Source organism: Vanessa cardui, chromosome 21, assembly GCF_905220365.1.
Source record: "Vanessa cardui chromosome 21, ilVanCard2.1, whole genome shotgun sequence".
Lineage (NCBI taxonomy): Eukaryota > Metazoa > Arthropoda > Insecta > Lepidoptera > Nymphalidae > Vanessa > Vanessa cardui.
In genome coordinates, this window is record NC_061143.1 from 7,049,130 (window position 1) to 7,067,849 (window position 18,720).

The 18,720-nt window shown below is 32.1% G+C and overlaps 3 protein-coding genes across 3 annotated transcripts; 1 reads left to right on the forward strand and 2 right to left on the reverse strand.

Annotated features, from left to right (window-relative positions):
- Positions 1–770: 770 nt before the first annotated feature.
- On the reverse strand, positions 771–12,026 carry LOC124539006 (sarcalumenin). The gene is made up of 11 exons (XM_047116307.1): positions 11,960–12,026; positions 11,553–11,732; positions 6,707–6,793; positions 5,462–5,797; positions 4,698–5,257; positions 3,831–4,152; positions 3,580–3,752; positions 3,062–3,253; positions 2,717–2,980; positions 1,582–1,745; positions 771–1,501 (listed from the first exon to the last, which is right to left on the reverse strand). Exons 2-11 carry the CDS (start codon positions 11,632–11,634, stop codon positions 1,291–1,293), a joined length of 2,391 nt encoding a protein of 796 aa, XP_046972263.1. The 5' UTR covers positions 11,635–11,732; positions 11,960–12,026; the 3' UTR covers positions 771–1,290.
- A 3,521-nt stretch (positions 12,027–15,547) lies between these two features.
- On the reverse strand, positions 15,548–16,317 carry LOC124538801 (DNA-directed RNA polymerases I, II, and III subunit RPABC2). Its single transcript, XM_047116006.1, has 2 exons — positions 16,023–16,317; positions 15,548–15,932 (listed from the first exon to the last, which is right to left on the reverse strand). Exons 1-2 carry the CDS (start codon positions 16,231–16,233, stop codon positions 15,745–15,747), a joined length of 399 nt encoding a protein of 132 aa, XP_046971962.1. The 5' UTR covers positions 16,234–16,317; the 3' UTR covers positions 15,548–15,744.
- A 211-nt stretch (positions 16,318–16,528) lies between these two features.
- Positions 16,529–18,646, forward strand: LOC124538999 (40S ribosomal protein S27). Its single transcript, XM_047116299.1, has 3 exons — positions 16,529–16,633; positions 16,967–17,186; positions 18,494–18,646. The coding sequence occupies exons 1-3, from the start codon at positions 16,529–16,531 to the stop codon at positions 18,520–18,522; spliced, it is 354 nt and encodes a 117-aa protein (XP_046972255.1). The 3' UTR covers positions 18,523–18,646.
- Positions 18,647–18,720: the final 74 nt, after the last annotated feature.

Here is an 18,720-nt window from a genome sequence, read left to right on the forward strand (position 1 = left end):
AAGAGTGGGTAAAAGTTAATTTTAAATTGAGTAACAAAAGAAATAAATGTAAACTGACTATTTTTTAACATTTTTCGATTAGGCATATGACTCCATTTTACCTGATGGTAGGTATTGCTCATATGTAGTTGAGATTCTGGTTGACAGAGCAACCAGTTGGATCAAGAAATTTATGAGAACGAAAGCATTCGCAGTCTTTCCAGCATGGTCAGTTTTAAAGGAGTTCAGCCATAATTCATGACATGGATTGAAATCTCAATCGAACAGTCGCCTTGTCTCCAAGATACCATTAGGTCACATTCACTCACGTAAACTCGATTCTGACACACACCACCGACATGGACATGGAGGGGTCCTTCAAGCCACGCAATAGGTGACAACAAACGTTCTTCCCGACGAACAAGAATACTACGTGATTACTCCTGATTTAGGTTTCAAATATAGTAAATCTTTTGAAGTCGAGATGATTCGCGGCAAGAGTAAACCTGGTTTGTTTTGTTTTCGTTGTAGGGTTAAGGGACATGATTTGGGTACTTGTAAGTCTAAGGATATAGTCTGTTTTCGTTGTGGTACTAAGGGCATCACCGTTAAGTTTAATAACGCTGGTGAAGGGGATTCCGTCTCCCCTTGACTTATTTCAAAATTAGTATTGCATACACTACACATAACTCTCCTCGCCGTACAATGTTATATAGTTCTAAATATAATAAAATGCTTCCTATACCTACTTGCACTAAGTTATAGTTAGTTCTCTGTAAATAAAACGAAAATTCATGTTTTTTTATTTTTTATTGTAGATATTCACATGGTGTCTCATTCTAACAAAGATATAATATTAAGGTTGAGACTGATTTATATTAAGTACTTAGTCCTAGTGCCCTAGGAATTGCAATAAATAAATAAATATAATTATAGTAACAACTTTTCACTAACAAACTTTAACATAATGACTAGATTAATTATTTTTTTTATTTGTATAAAAATGGTTAATGAGGAAATTGGAAGTGTCTTGCTTTTTCTACCTTCACTAAAAACGCAAAAAGAAAATCAACTTAAATTAGATAACATTCGAAACGACAGCATTCATGATTCACGTCAAATCGAAACAAGCGAGTATTTATGCAAAATAAATATACGATTAAACGAATGAATAGAAAATGCTTATTTTTTATTAAAATGTTACGACGCCCAATTAGTAAAAGAAATGCATAATGTGCCCAAAATAATCGTCTAATCCAATTCGCTAAAATAAAAAGCAGGTGTTATGTTACAATTGGCGGGGGCTGCGTCTCAACTCTTGGGCATTCCTTGAGGGGTGGCAGATTCTACCATCTTCTTGTACTTGCCCACCAGCTCGGGCAAGTCGTAAGCGATAGCCACATCGAGCTGTGTGATAGGACAACCTCGGAAATAAGTACAAGTTGCCGACAGTTGTTGGAACTCGTACAGTGGGTTCAACCGGAAGAAGTCCCGATAGGTCTCGGGATCAGGAAGGTCATACCTGAAATATAGGTAAAATTTTGGTTACATGTAAACATGACCTGAAAAGATTCTGCTATCAATCATCAATTTAATACAAACCTAGATATATTTGTAAGTGTACTGAGACCCTCATAGATATGGTAGTTCTGAGGATTTTCAATAATAGCGTCTGAGATGAGTTTCCTATTTCCAAAAATAGTTTTGTGGTTGTAATAAGTTGTTAAATAGCAGTCGACCATCTTAGCGTGGTTCCTAACTCGTACCTGAAAATTATCAATATTCATATTACAATGCATTGTAAGAAATCGATTAAGCTTTGTTTTGACCATTTGCATAACACGTTGATAAATTCATGGAATGCTTCAAGTGTCAAAATAAATTTATATTTCGTAGAATCAGACCTTACGTGAGTCTTTAGATGGGTAAAATGTAATAAAATAATATTAGGATATGCAGAACAACACAAAAACGTTTTTTCCGAAATATTCCTAATCACAAATAATAAATAAACTCTGGATTCGAATAGATTTTATAGTCAGCTGATACTAAAAATGTTCATGTACGACAACTCGATAAAGCTATTTGCGATTTGGAATTATATTTGATTATTAGAAGGTAATACTATAACTACAAACCAAATAGATTTCATTTAAATATACGAGTCTGTTCTAAATATCCTAAGAATTTAGTTTCATTAATAGAAAAGTCTTCTCGAACTACGTTAAAAATGGGTGTTCCACAAGGTTCAATTTTGGGTCTCTTTTTATTTCTAGTATATATGTGGCTAGTATAAATGATCTTCCTTTTTTTCCGTTGTTTACTGACGATACTTCACTGTTTTTTAAGACCAACAGGAAAAAACTGACAATGACGATGGGAACGGTGCATTGTCACAGAGGCACGATTGGTTTGCAGTAAATACCGTTTCTATGATAAAATTCCGGAGACATTTTAACTATGCCGTTTTGTAAATTCAAATCGTTTAAAAATACATTGGTAAAAAACTACTGAATTTCTTGCCGGTTCTTCTCGGTAGAATCTACTTCCCGACCCGATGACAGTTTCATTAATTGTTAAATGACAATTCAAAAGTGCTTGTAAAAGCCTACTTGAATAAAGTTAATGTTGATTTGAATATGATTTTCTTGGATTTAATAAATCTCAAAGACAATAAGCTTAAAGGACGTGTAAATATTATTTGTAATGAAAAAAAAAATGTTGGTATAAGACTTACTGCAAATCGCCTGGCACTGGCAATTTTATTCTCAATACGTTTATCAATCGCATGACGTAGATCGCGCAGAAGTTCTCGCTCCTGTGCCAACAGTAGACGACTTGGTGCGCCTGCCTCGAACGGCAGAGACCACAACGACACGGTATACATGACTGGTGGCTGCGGTGAGCTCATAAGTGGTGATATGTTCCAAATCAAAGCGCTTTGCACGCGCATTAGTTCCTCTGGTTTAACGATGTCCCCTTTGTTCAATACGATGCGGGTCTATGGATTTGAAAAGATCTTGTAAAGTTCTTGTATAAATATTTTTTGGGTATTTGTGAACGTAAAGATAATGACTCATACCTGAGATTCTCTGCCCTTAAGTTGATCAAGAATAGCTTCAGTCTCAGGACCGACATCAAGCTTTGAAGGATCGTAAACTAGGAAAATAATATCTGCGCGATCAATAAACCATTGACAAGCATCATTGAATGGAAACACGCGAGACACTTGTTTCCTCACTTCCAATATTCCAGGAATTTCTACAATATTTACCTAAAATTATAATACAAAAAAAATATCATATTTCTATTGAAACAATTGTTGCTATAACTCAAACAACCAAAATCATAGCAGCAGATGACAGAACAATAAATTATTTAAAAACATTGGAGCTTAGACAAGCATATAAACGCGAACGCATATGGTTTATCCGATAAGTTGAATTTTTATAAAGTTGCTGTTGGTACTTGCATACCCTTCAATTTCGATTATACAATGAACAACAACGGAACAACGTTCAAGAATTTAAAGATTCATTGCAAAAAATGGAAGACATTGGTAAAAAATAATATATTTAAAATATAGGAATTTTCTGTTACCTTCTCCAATAATTTACTAGGGTACTTAAGACCCCTAAGACGTTCCTCTAAACCTTGACCAAACTTTTGTAGTCCTGAGAAGGTCCAATCAGCAGCAAGTTGAGTTCCATCAAGAACCGCGGGTTCTTTTCCGTGCATTAAAATATTGAAGTAGGCTGGGGATGGTTCAGCACCTGATGAAAATTAATATTGTTGAATTGTAAAACATTAATATAATACACTAGTGGTCGCTATTAATTAACAAATCTTACCTGTTCTAAGAGACCATTCAGTGAATTCGATTCCAGTTAAATAATTTAATATCGATGATTTCCCACCACTCCAAGGCCCCATAAAAAGTACTAATGGCTTCGAAAATATTTCAGGATCACCGAAATGCCTGTTGCTCAAATCTCTATATTTATAGAGAGTCTCGAGAGGTTTGATAGCATTTTCGTAAAGTTTTTTTAAATCTCTAAGAACAATATCTGCTGATTTCTCTACAATCAATTCTGACTCGCTTGCTTCTTCGTCCAATCTTAATATTTGAATGATATGGTCACGAGATCTTAAATTTTCGGGTATTTCGCCAATCTAAAATGAACACAAAATCAATTAATAACACTTGAAATTATAAGACAGGGCTAAAACATATTTTAATTTGAAACCAGTTTGACTTTACAAGTGTAGTAGCCATTGTAACTGTAGTAAAATTTTCAAGTATAGTACGACACAACTTAGATGTCGCATTGGCAAAATTCGTAAAACCAATCACATCCGAATTGAGTCCGCTATCCCAAATTATCAATATTTATTTCTCATGCGAATATGATCTTTGGCACAAACGTAATAACTTGTAATATCATATAACCTAATATATTCGTCAATTTGACGCGTCGATTTACATGCACTTGCTTTCTCTGACGCGTGAATCTATAGCGACGAATAGCGTCGAATGGCGCAATAGGGAGCTATTTCTATTGGTTGTGTAAATCGGCAGTAATCTGTTTTATTTTCATTCCATTGCATTTTCCGATGCTACATCTAGTTTGTGTCGTACTATACCTCATAAATGTATGTCATGTTTTTCCGGACACTCTTTAGCAATAATAGTGTTAAACAGTATAAAATAGACTTACGAGTAACAGGTCCTCTTCAGGTGCACGCTCTTCTTCAGTTTCATCTGAACTAGTCTCCTCAGACTTTTCATCTTCTCCTGCAGCTTCGTCAGCCTGCTCTTCTTCAGTCTGCTCTTCTTCAGCAGATTCTTGACTGTCTTCTCCTGCCTTTTCTTCAGTCTCTACGCCTTCAACCGATTCATCTTTTTCAGAAGAACCCTCTTTGTCTTCTTCTGATTTTTCTTCTGATTTTTCTTCTGCTGTTTCTTCTTTTTCTTCCTGAGAGTCACTTACACCATCTTCTGTAGATTCAGCCTTTTCTTGAGATCTGTCGTCTTCTTCATCTGTTTTACTTTCTTCGTCACTTTCACCTTCTTCGTCAGTTTCTTTAGAAGCATCTGTTGTTTCTTCCGATTTATCTTCCTCTTCAGTTAATTTTTCTGTGCTTGCGTTGTCATCTCCTTCTTCGGATTCCTTTCCTTCCTCTTCTTTGCTATCAGTATCGGCATCTTCTGTTGAAGCTTCTTTTTCTTGTTCGCTTTCTTCTTTACTATCGACATCTTCTTCTACTTCGCCACTTTCTTTGAAAAAAAGTTATACAATTTTTTATTTACAAAGCTATTTATTATTTAAATTATTCTTAAAAATACATTAACAATAATCGTCCATTATAAAAAAAGAATAATTACATTAAAAAATACGCTGTATTATGTCTTAAGATCCTTGTTATAAAATCAGATTTTGCTTTAAGTTTAGTTCCTTTATTAAATGGCTTTATAATTTACCTTTTTCGATTTCTTGATCTTCAGCAGATGCTTGCTCTTTGCTATCTCCTTCTTCGTCTTCCTTGCTATCAATTGATTGTTTTTCTACACTGTCTTCAGTTGCTTCTTCCTTAGAATCGCCGTCGACGGGGCTTCCACTTTCGTCATCGTATGAGACTTGAGACATATATGGTTCATCGGCAACTTCGACTGATGGGGTATCTTCTTCTGATTCCTTACTTTCTGCCTCTTCTTTGCTTTCTACCTCTGCCGCTGTGCCTCCATCTTCTGCTGATGTATCTTCTTTCGTATCGTCATCTATACTAACTTCACTGGATTCGTTTTTTTCCGTAGAATCTGAGAAAGCAAACATATTTAAAATGGGTGAATGAAATAACATCTATTAAGTATTTAATAATCACTAATAGTTTTTATTAGGAACGGCATTATCAAGTAGGCAATCATTTTTTCGTGTAAATAAAAACCATATATTAAATGAACAATATCAATAAATTGATGTAAATCGCCCTTATATATATATATATATATTTTGTTTCTTATGAATTTAGTTTTGTAAATACATATATTTGTTATAGTTTATATAGAATATAATGGATAAACTTTTGTTAATAGGCTGCCAAATTACAAAGTTCTGGGTATTAAACAAATGAACAATATTCTAGTTTACCACTCTCATTCTGTTTCTTTGAGTCTTAATAGAGATACCCTCAAAAGCGTGGATGAATGTTTCTCGTAATATACACGTGCGAAAAAATCTGATTCAATAACCTCATTCTCGAAGTAAGTTAATAATATTATATAATTATTTTGAGATGATATTATAGTACATATAGGTATCTATATTCATTTAATATCATGTATGTCCTTAATTAGCTAAAGATATGTTAACATATATCTAAAAAATCACTTTATTATTTCAAGACAAACTATCGGAGACGGTCAAATTCAACACGGTTAAAATAGAATCTGGATCTATAAAAGTAACTTAGTGAATTCGAGGTTATCTACTAATAGAAAACTGGGAAAACTTTTAATTAGATGTCTTTGAAAGCATGATGTCATAGCAGTTTCCGTTATATAATGACGCTCACGTTTCCAAACATTTAGAAAATACATCGTGTGCTCTAAATATACATATATATTTTTCTCGATTTTCAGCGCAAGTGTAGGTATTTCTGCAAAAACAGTAGTTTAAATAACCCTTACAAAAATCATTCTGTTTACTTATAACATATTTAGATTTACCTGGTTCTACGTCTCCCGATTCGAGTTCTTTAAGTGCTTTTTCGATATATGGACGGCACTGTGATTCTGAAGGAATGTCGTCATCGGCTGAAACAATAAACAAATTCGTCACTTTTCTTGATCAATTGACTCACCATAGAGCTGAAGGAAAAATAAACTCCAATTTATTATTGAAAATAAAAAAAATATTTATGCATACGTAAAAATATTTTAAAATGAAAAAAAAAAACAGTCCGAATAAATATAGATAGTTTAGGTAAGGAATTCATGAATTTATCTTACTATTTCTACATAAATTACTTAAGTTGTGGTTTTACTGAGAAAATTCTTGAGAAAATTGCATGCAGCAACGGAAGTAGAATGTGAAATAAAAAAACAACTTCTTCATTTTCCATAAAAAAAGTATGATTAATCTTAATACTACGAATTTATTATTTGCAGTAATAAAAGAGCAAGTACTAAATTTCTGATTAATTTATGCCAATGATTGCACCTTTAAGAGAACACAGAAAATTTCGTTAGTTGACATCCGGACTGAATCGGCTTCTGTATTAATTGACAACGGAAAATAAGATAGTTATGCAGGAATAATGTAGGAACAATTATTACATGTTGTCTGAAAATATATTGACAATTACTACAATTACTACAATGACTCGTCCATAAAACTGAACTAGAACAACGAAGCAGTTAGGCTTATGCTTTGTTGACTGTACTTAAGGGTTAGATTAGGACAAATAATTAGCAAGAATTGTTTGAATGGGAGTTATTTTACTGTTTGAACATTTTCTTAAATGCCTACTAAATTTCAAAGGAGAAATGAAATGCATTCAACCTAATTTTACCAGTGCCAATATAATAAAACCGTTGCAAGTCAAATATCCAAGTAAAGGTAAATTAAAAATGTTAAAAACAAATTTATATTAGAAATTCGCTGTATTAGACATCAAATGTACTGTATTCTGTTGAATATTCTAATTATTTCCAATAATTACTTATGAAGTCCATTAACGAGTCAATAACCTTTTTTCACCATTCTTCTAATTGCAAAAAAACGCTATTGCTCTTAACATATTTACCTATAGATTACAATGGTTTGCTCATCTGGAAGTTAAGGGCTAAAATTTCGTTAAAGTTAAAGTAATTGGTGTTTCCCAGTATCCGGAGTTAAGTATTTATTTCATTTCATTGCACCCCCATGCTTCAGAAGATGTCTGGGCCACATCTCGCTCCGACAGCATAAACTTTTTTGCGCTATCGTATTTGCTTACACTCTCGAATACTAGAATGGCCGCTTTGCCAAAATTAGTATATGAGACTTTTTGTATTTAGCACGCTTAAACTTCAAATGGACTATTATAATTTATAATATACACTTTTAAATACAGATATTTTCCTTTCTTTTAGATTATCAGATAAAATATTAATCGTCAGACCCCTAACTTATATCCGCTTTACAATAATACAATGCCTAAACGTTGGTTATAATTTATATTTAATTAATATTAATTAGTTGAAAAATTGCTACTGGTATATTTTTTATTTTGTAATAAATCGTATTACCAATTCATTAATCATGGAACGCAAGGTGAAGGACTATTTGAAATATTTACTTGAACATATTGTACAATATAAACCAAAATCATAATATATATGCAAAGAACTAGATTATTTTGCATTGTTTGATAAATTAAAAATATGGAATTAAGTACCTGACCACGTAGATGTTTTTTAGTCGTGCAAATTAAAAGAAACAAGGTAAATTAAGGCGTAGGATAATTTATACCAAGATATAATTAATTACCAAAGTAAAATATTAAGCTAGCATATTTGATTTTTTTATAGCTTACGTGCAATTCGATCGTGCAAACCTAAATTTAGAGTTTTGATTATTTTCAAATTTACCGAGCTGTCAAAAAATGTTTTGTCAGTAACTCAATTCAAGTTAATTAGTTGTAGAAAAACTACTTCAAAAAGTTTTCAGTTAAATTAAATTAAAATGGTTTTTCTTAATACTATTTTATTTTATTTAATATTAGATTTTCTGTAAATAAAAGAAAAAACCCATCAACTGGAACCATTTTAATTTGTATGGCGGTATTACCAGTAAAATGGCTTAAGAAAAAACTGAATTACATTTTCCAGTTCATTAATGTAAATCAAAAACAAGTTTGGGTCAAGCACTCTTCCCTACAGTACTCCAACTAAATTTGAGTCCAGTTTAGTGCGAAATATATAATTTTAGAATTACAAAACTATAGTATAGATTTCTGACGAGTTTAAAATAAATCTTACTCTACATTAGATGTATAAACCATAAAATACATAGGTAATAATGAATTAATATACTATGGTGAAATGGTGTTCTAACAGAGTACTTCAAGGTCATGCTTAAATTATTCTTATTTTAACTAGGTTACATACAATTTTGCATTTAATCTAAGGTTGCCTTAATATCTAACGAATAAACAAGTGAACTTTTTATCACAAACCCAAATTATTTGAAACGTGATACAATAATAACTGAAATCTCACGAGATTTTGTAGTCCGTATCATTCAAATATGTCAATTTTTAATTTATAACGTACTTATATATTTTCAATAAAAGAAATGCCATATTTAGCCTATTTATATTATTTGACCCTATTTGCTCTATATAATGTAAAACTAGACGTATGAATATGTCTAGCTTTACATTATATAAAGGACTATACAATATACATATATGTAAGACTATATTATATAGAGTTTCGGAATTTAGAACCATTTTCTTTTCCATAATAAAAGATTTAGCATGAGAGCACAATATAGGAATACCATGATTGCATTCTAACATTTTTCCTTATTACATGAATGTCGTATACAATTGAAACATGTGGACGATGAGTAATAACGCAAAAAAAACATACGATATGACGCGAGAGCAACGGAAATTGATTACGCTAAATCTGATTTATATATCGTCCAAGCGTTCGGAATTGCAGTTCCTCATAGAAACACACGCGGCCATGATCGGTACAGCAATTCTTAATAATTTTTATCTGTATAATTTTAATTATCGAAGAAAAAAATCCTTCGTCTATTAATTCTATCAAAATCATTGATTTGGAATTTGCGAAATATATCGGACTTCAAAGAATGGTTCATTTCTTAAGGAAAGGAATTTATTATTATTATTACCGAATCTCTATCTGTGGCGACCTGGTAGCACAATTCGTAAATAAAAATATCTTGCTGAACAGACGGAATAATAAATAGTCGAGTCTCAATCGACGCTCAAATCTGGCATTGTCGTTCAACATTGTTCTTGGATTGTAGCCATTAAATATCTATAGTTATGAGAAGTTTTTAATCGTGGGATTTTATTTAATAGTTTTTTCCAAATAACAAAAAATTAACTTTACTTTAGGGAAATGTGTCATTTTAGGACAATATCCAATGTACTTATTCCGAAGTAAATACATTTCTAACACATTCAATTGATTGTTATATTAATGCTTATTAGTAAAACATGTCTACGAACATTATACTGATAACTCATTCTTAATTATAAAAAAGAAAATTGCACGAAACAAATAAAATACGTAATGTAAGAAATAAGTTTAACATTGAGAAAATTTATAAATAACTGAATCAATGTGACTTTCAGTTTTAAGGTTAATCTAAGACTTTTCTAATTGAAGGATTTATTACATTAAATGAATACTGTCAGATAATCTACGTAGAGTTCCATAACATTCCTGGTTGGGGTAGGTTAAGATAGTTTTATTAGACCATTAGGTAAACAATACAGTATGTAGGCCTTATATATAGAAATCCTTGTAAGTAATAACAAAATATACAATATACATACAAAATTTGTAACGAATGTTTTATGATCATACAGGATAGAAAGGAAGTAGAAATTTATTTGGATAAAGAACGACGTTACGGGCATATAAACATCAGCCTCAATACTTAGGTCGAACAGACTATTTTAGATTTACGATATACTTAAAGTTTTCTTCTTGCAAACTGTTTGACCTAAATGATTACATTGCAAGATTCCGGGCTTTAATCTATCTGAAATACTTGTCATTGACTTAGCAAACTAAATTTAAAATATCTAAATTCGTGACCGGGTGTCGCCTACAATATACAGACGCTATTCATGAATGAAGCAACATTTTTACATAATGTTAGTACGTGTACTTATTGATTCAATTATGTTAATCTAAATAAACTTGGCCGATACATTCAAACAAATCCTATTAATAAAGCGTCGTTACATGCATATTGTTTGGTCCTTCGAGCCGGAAGTTAACATAAATAAATTTTCAAATGGATATTTTCTTTAAATCTGTATGTTACATCACAATTTCAAAATAAGTTATGGGTGTCGTTAAATCGATGATATGTGTCAGCATGAAAAATAAAACATATATATATATATATATATATATATATATATATATAAATAATTGAATATATAGAACAGCTGTTATATAAAATTATGAAGTGACCTATTTCTGAGTCTAACTTTTATAATGTCGTCATGATCCTATCGTTTTTCACAAGATGGCGACGCGCATAACGACAATCCCTGTATTTCTATTTGTGTAGCTATGTCGTGTAGTACGCCTGGCGCGTCTGCGCTCGACAAGCTCTGAATAAATATGATGATTGATAATTAGATCATTGTAACCTTGTATCTTTTATTTACTGTTAAGGTTATAGCCAAAAATAGAGCACAAACGCGCTTTTTACATAATTTCAGCGCAAGCTACAACGAAAATAGCAACGATGTAGTGACGCAGAGCGTGTGCAGCCCACTCGCTACGCCGCCCGGCTTCGTCCTCAACTCACCTCTCGCCGCGAGCGCGAGCGCCGACACGGCAAACAACATGCACAACATAAACCTCCATAACTTCAATCTCTTGGTCCACATTTTGTAAGGTTCCAGCCCGCTACACCGGGCTAACAGTCATTTGCACTCACACTCGCGCACCCGATCGGTCGATCTATGGACGCGAATCACAAGCTACACTGAACGCAAATATTTCACTACCACCGACCAACGCGAAATGCATTCCCAGAGGAATGCACTTCGCGTTGAGCGTAACTATTTAATTGCGGTTGATGTAGCAATCCGTTAAATCTCATAATTAAAAAAATATTAAAACTATTGCAAATTTAAATTAATGATCGTTACAATTAACCGCAATGTAAATGGTTATGGTTTCTGGTACCACGGTTAGGAACGTCGGACGTACTCTATTTCCGGAGACAGCACAGCATCGCTGGTCGAAGGGGTACTGGCGTGAGCAGAGCGGTGGCGCTCCCCGCGCACATCTTGAGCTTTCAAATTCAGCGCACAGCGCGTGCCAAACGCAGGTGACGCGCCGCACGCATTACGCGCCCGCGCATCCAGCTTTACGGATTAAGATGCTCGTCGTATGTGCTACGAACGTTTAGTTTACCATTAATTTAACAAAGTCCATACTATTTTAAAAAAGATTTGACCTATAACATCACAAAAAATATTATTTCGTTACGTATAGTGTAACTTAGAATCTCATAATTATTTGGAACACAAAACAAATTGACATGTTTAGTTTACCTTCAACACTCAACAACTTCAACTATTTGTTCGTATAGCAATATCGCTTTTCTGACCAAATACTTAGTGAACATGAAACATTATTTTATTTACAAAACATATTAAACCGTCGAGCTCATTAATTACTGAGTATACCTACAACGTTCTATGGGTGCTATTATCGGTTACCTAAAAAGAGACGAGTGTTCGAAAGTTACAAACCGAATCCCTTTCATGTTTAATCTGGTTTTAAGTTCCTTGTGCCCTTAGTTATACGAACCCTACAAACCAATAATAACAAATTGCTGTTTGGCAATAAAATATATGATGAGTGGTTGATTACTCATGATGTACGGTACACCCAACCTACCCAGACGGACTTCCACATCCTGGTCCTGCCACCAAAAAAAAAGATGATTTGAATATGTTAAAAACTTTTGCCCCTAAAATCTGTAAAACCGTCATTGATTCTTTGTTATTTGACTCTTATCGATTTTGTTTAGCATAATATCCAGAATTCACCATAATTTAAGAAATAAAAATGATGTTACTGCATCAGACATAATACATGTATGTTATGTTTACTAAACAAATAAGGTTAATGATGTCGGGCGGCTCTCTAAGGAAACGACAAAAATTCTAATATTTAGAAAAGAAACTTGATTTATATAATTATATTATAAATGATACCTGCTAATTTATTAGATAAGTTATCATAGCATTCTTAGATAAAATTTTATGTAGCGATATAGACCGAACAGTGATAGTACAGGATTAGCACAGGGTAGATGAAATGGCTTCAGGTTACGGTAGCAATTTTCAGCCCTCTTATTCCCTTATATTAAACTTAAGGAGAAAACGACATTACAAAATACAAAAGACCACGGTCAGACCTGCTGATTAATGAAAGACAACTGCATGTAGCAGGGAGGATAATTTTGAGAGAAAACTTTTGTTGTTACGCAAATGGATAGAGTACCTAAGAAAAGAGTACATAAGAGGAATTTTGAGGCACCGGTAACCCAGAAATTATGTGGCCGCCGGCTGTCATCGTATGGGCGTGTTATGCGAAGGAATGATGACCATGCCGTGAAATTCACTCTCATGCTCAAGACCTTCCTCACAGCATTGTGAGGAAGGTTTTGAGCATGGGAGTGAATTCTGGCAGTTACGTGGGATGACGTCAGACAGAGAATAAGTCATGCTATGCCTACCCCACATAAAATCGGGATGAGAGTCATGTCATGAAAAGACCGACCGAATTCTGTAGACTATTATTGTCACTATAGGTATCGTTACTGGGACTTCCAAGATTCAATAAATTATCTTAATGAATTTTCATCGACTTTATACGGGGTTCAAATCTTGGCAAAAAATCTTGGCATCTGCAGTATAAACTGTACCAAAAAGGTTGACCATTAATAAAAATATAATGAATAGAACAAATCTCATCTAATTAGGCATATCATTTTACTGGTTCTTCCTTACCACAGAACAAAAAGTTTCAATACATAACGATACTCACAGGTGAGTTATTAATTATTGTAACTCTCTCGATATCTTTGATTGCTAACACTATGAAATTATCTATTACAATCATTATGTAATTAATCGTATATTTATTAGTGAAGTATTAGATAATCATGAATGATTAAGTTAGACGCAAGATCGACAAAGACATATAACGACCATCAGAGTACAATATCAGTTGGCACGAGCAATAGCCACCCGCTCAGATATTTCAAGCTGCCGTTCTTAAAATTACTTTGATCGCCCTCATGCATTTAAGTGCACTATGACATACTCCTTATTACCATGTCATTAGTATAACCAAGCTATTTACAGATGTAAAACCGCTTGCCAAATCGATGATCATTCGAGGTATATATTGTTTAAATATTTATGTTATTTAAATATTACACAATAATGATTACCAGTCATGCGCGTAAACAAATATGAATGACACTTGCCATGATAGACCCCTAGGATATGATACGGTCAGGACCCAAAAGTTTTAAATTCTTTTATTTTATACATATATTTCGTGGTAGAGGTTTGTGCAAGCCCATCTAGGTAGGTACTACCCACTCATCAGATATTCTACCGCCAAATTAAAGATTATACGATTTAAAGGGGGAGTAAGGCAGTGACACTAAACTTAACCCAAACCCTTTTAACCCACAGTCATGTTTTAATTTTATTGTATTGAATTCCATTGGATGCGAATAAAATGGGGCACGATTTGGCACAGTTCAGGAGAATCCAAAAACTCTAGAAGAGTTGGCAATATGTTTTTGGCACGAAGTTTTATAGCATAGTTTCATTGTTAAGTATTTAAGAAAAAACCTAACCTACCTAATATTTTATTAAATAGTTAACTTTACTAATAAGACCATGAATTGTGCCTTAAATGCATACCCTATTCACTACTCTTGAAGACAACATCAGTGAGTTAGAATTGAATCTACATCTTCGTGATTGCTGACGAATGACAAACCATATCTATATTATCTATTACATATAATAAAATTGGCTTGTCTGTTTGTAATATTAATATTAAAATAGCAGCTTTTTACTAAAGTTTTACGTATGGTACATACACCAAAATAATAAAAAGCATATTAAAATATATGAATATTTTGTTTTTGTCAAATTCTAATGTGCACACAGTTGCAGGCACAGCTAGTAAGTAAATATATTAAGAAATGTGATTTAAAATGTAAAGTAGATTAAATCATATTTTTAAGTAGATTTTATATAGAAACAAAACAAAGTATAGAGTAATGAATTTATTTTAATTTCATTCTTACAAGAAATTTAAATAAATCTACTTTAAAGAATAGTCAAGAGTAAAAATATATTTATTATGTTTATTGTGTAGTTAACCCATACTCTTAACTTTTTTGACACTCATTTTTAATTTTCAGAACCCAGAGGAATTTTTCAGTTTAGAGAAAATAAGCATGATATGTATCATATATATACAATGAGCATATATACATAACATGTATGCTAGGTTAGTTAGTCAGTCTTATATTGGCCAACTCGACAAAGTTGAATTTCAATATTTTCACGTAATAGCGGAAATGAAGGCATCTTATTTTGTATTGAAAATTTATTCTTTTGTATTATGTACAGAGTAGAATTTTTATTTTAATTGTGCGGAATAAAAATAATGATACTGTTTTTTGAGTGTCGTCACATTAAAAGTCCTTATAATTATTCAAATTTCTTTATTTATATTTTAGAAAAATAAAACTTACTGTAATCTTATTCATTATTTTACATTTTCATATATTGAACATTTACATTTGAGGTCTTTAAAAGTAAACAATTCACATAAATTTTAGTGTGAAATTAAATTCATGATCCCGTCATAGCATTTAGTTATGACAGAGATTTACCATCATGTTAGATGTTCAGCTTAGCATAAATAACCCTTATGGTATGGACTTAAATCTAATGATCAATAATAATTAATTCATCTATACTCCAATCTTCATATGAGTGGTCTGGGAGATATCTGCGAATGATGATAGGAATTTTACGTTGCTTCAATTCTTTCATAGCAATCTGAAGTGGGTCAGTCTCTCCCTCCAATTCTACCATTACAGGTGCGCACATTGCTATTTGCAAGGCTCTCGTCCCTAAAAATAAGTAATATAAAGTTATGATATAGGTTATTATTATAATAGATTAGTACAACTAAATTCAGCAAAACTGTAATGCCAGTTTACCTAGAACCCTAGCTCTTTCGTATTTAGTCATGTATCTTGTTGTTATTCTCTTTGATTTCTCTACTCCACCGCCGGCTTGTCCTGGGGCTAAACATTGCACGTTGTAACCATCCTCCTCTTGTTCCTCTACTTCTTCAATGTTATTATCTTCCTCTGCAATATCATCATAATCTGCTCCTGCATCCTCACCATCGTATTCCTCATCAGCCATTCTTCAATCTTATATTATTATTCAATCTAAGTTAGACGAAAAATAACTACAAGCAGTATAAGCAACAAGGCAACAACATAGCAAATACAGTGTCAAATGTCAATTTGAAATAAAATTCAAAACGTCAATATCAACGAGCATAAAAAAATTCAAAACTATCAATGACAACTAAGTTTAAATATATTTGAAATAATTGTTATTTAGTTTTTAATTTAATTCAAGTTTTAAAACAATTTACTAAAGTTAATGAAGTAATTGTCCATTTTTAAATTTATTAGCCATCATAAAAATTCTAATGAACGCACCCGAATCCTTCGTATTTATGGAATATCTTGTCTTGTCTTTGTTACATTTATCGTCTTTCCTTTTCCGGTTCTGCATCGAAGCTGAAACCATGCCGGTGTGTATTATTATAAATTTGTCCTCAGAAAAATGCTTTAGTGATAAAATTAAGTGATATTTGGATTATGTTAATGTTATACGCTTTCGAAGAAGTTGTGTTAATGCCATGGAAAATACGAATTGCGTTCAAAACAAGATACACACATGGCACCCTTTGACGTCTCAGTTATCTGACACAAAACTATGTCTTTCTATGAATTAACCTTAATCAACGATAGTGTTTGTGAATTCCCACCTCAAATACTACGTTACTCAAATATATGTTCTATTCTATAATTGTCAGTTTGTTGTAGTGAAGGCGTGAAACTAACCTAAACATGGTGCATTTCAGCTCGCAATTGACTTATTGCACCCTTCGCCCGCGTCTGAGAGGAGGAAGCACAAGCTCAAAAGGCTAGTGCCACATCCAAACTCATACTTTATGGACGTCAAATGCCCAGGATGTTACAAAATCACAACGGTATTCAGTCACGCGCAAAGAGTCGTCGTATGTGCAGGATGTTCCACAATTCTTTGTCAGCCCACTGGAGGTCGCGCCAGATTAACTGAAGGTGTGTAAACATAATTTTGATACTAAATCTTTCCTATTGTTCTTTGCCTAATGTCACAAAGCATTCTATTTAAATATCTGAAAGCCAGTTGCAATCAAAGGTTGATATTAATAGCAAATAAAATATTAGCAGTTAATAAGATTAAACTCATATTGATGTCTTGAAATAGATGCTGATGAAAGCTGCTGAGTAAATTATAGTGAGTGTTTCTGAAGTTGTTGCAATAAACTTGTTATACTTGTATTTTAAGTACATAAATTTGTTTTAGGATTGTATTACCTTTGTTTCAGTTATCAAACATAATGTTGTTAGTGTTTTATAAATATTTACAAACATTGCACAATTGCAATAAATTTAATTTCATAATAAATTGTAATAACTTGTGCAATTTTTTGGATACAAATGAGTCACATAAAAATGATAATACAAATGAATTATGCTTTATGGCAATAGAAATCTAAAAATAGACAGTTTATATTATCCTATCCATACAGTTGACAGACGATAATTACTTATTGGAAACTGTATGCATGATTTTAAAGCAATATTCTAAAAATAAATGCATTCCAAACATTAACAATAATTATAAATTTTAGGTATGCAAAATATTTAATATATTTTTCACCTACTTGTATATAATATATACCTTTTCACTGTTTTTTATTTATTTTTAACAATTATTGAAATTAACTAGCAATGGAGGGACTTGTTATTTATAAAAAAAAGTATTTTAAGATGTTTTAATTGTGTTATTGCTAGTAAATGTGAATCAAACCAAACTGTTAGTTTTAAATGTTTATAATGATTTCTATTAACATTTATAAATTTTGTCATTTTTTTTTATTTGAGTTATTAATAACGGGATATTTACCATGTTTTTTATTTTTATCCATTGGAGCTCGATACTTCGACAATATCTGTGAATGTCTTGTTCATGAGACTGTATATGCAGCAACCGTTAACACATCAATCATACAAGAAAGGACATAGTCCGATACGGACACTTCTAACATTATTAGACACAATCTTCAGTCTAGTAAACAAGACTTTCGCAGATAATGTCAAAATAACAGGAAATATTATTTTTCGATATCCATTCTAATAACTATTTAATAAATCTCGAGTTGTCAAGCGTGCCATATTTTGCAGTACTTATTACAAATTATAAATATTAATTGATACATATATTTTGGGATCAAATAATTTTTATTGACTAATAATTTATTAATTTAATTTTATAAGAATTAATAAAATTAAATGCCTATATTTAGTTGATTTTAAATTAATATTATAATTTTTTTTTTCAGGATGTTCATTTAGAAGAAAACAACACTAATTTAACCTGGAGAGAGAGCCCTAATTTAAGATTTGCATTTTTATTTCCAATTGTATGAATGAGTGATATTTTTCTTATTCATTGGATTTGTTAAAGCATTACAAATAAAGGCTTTTTCAAAGGGTATCTTCTTTTATTTATGTAGTCATTCACTTTGAAATATCATTTTTGTACTATTTTATATAATTCACAATAATA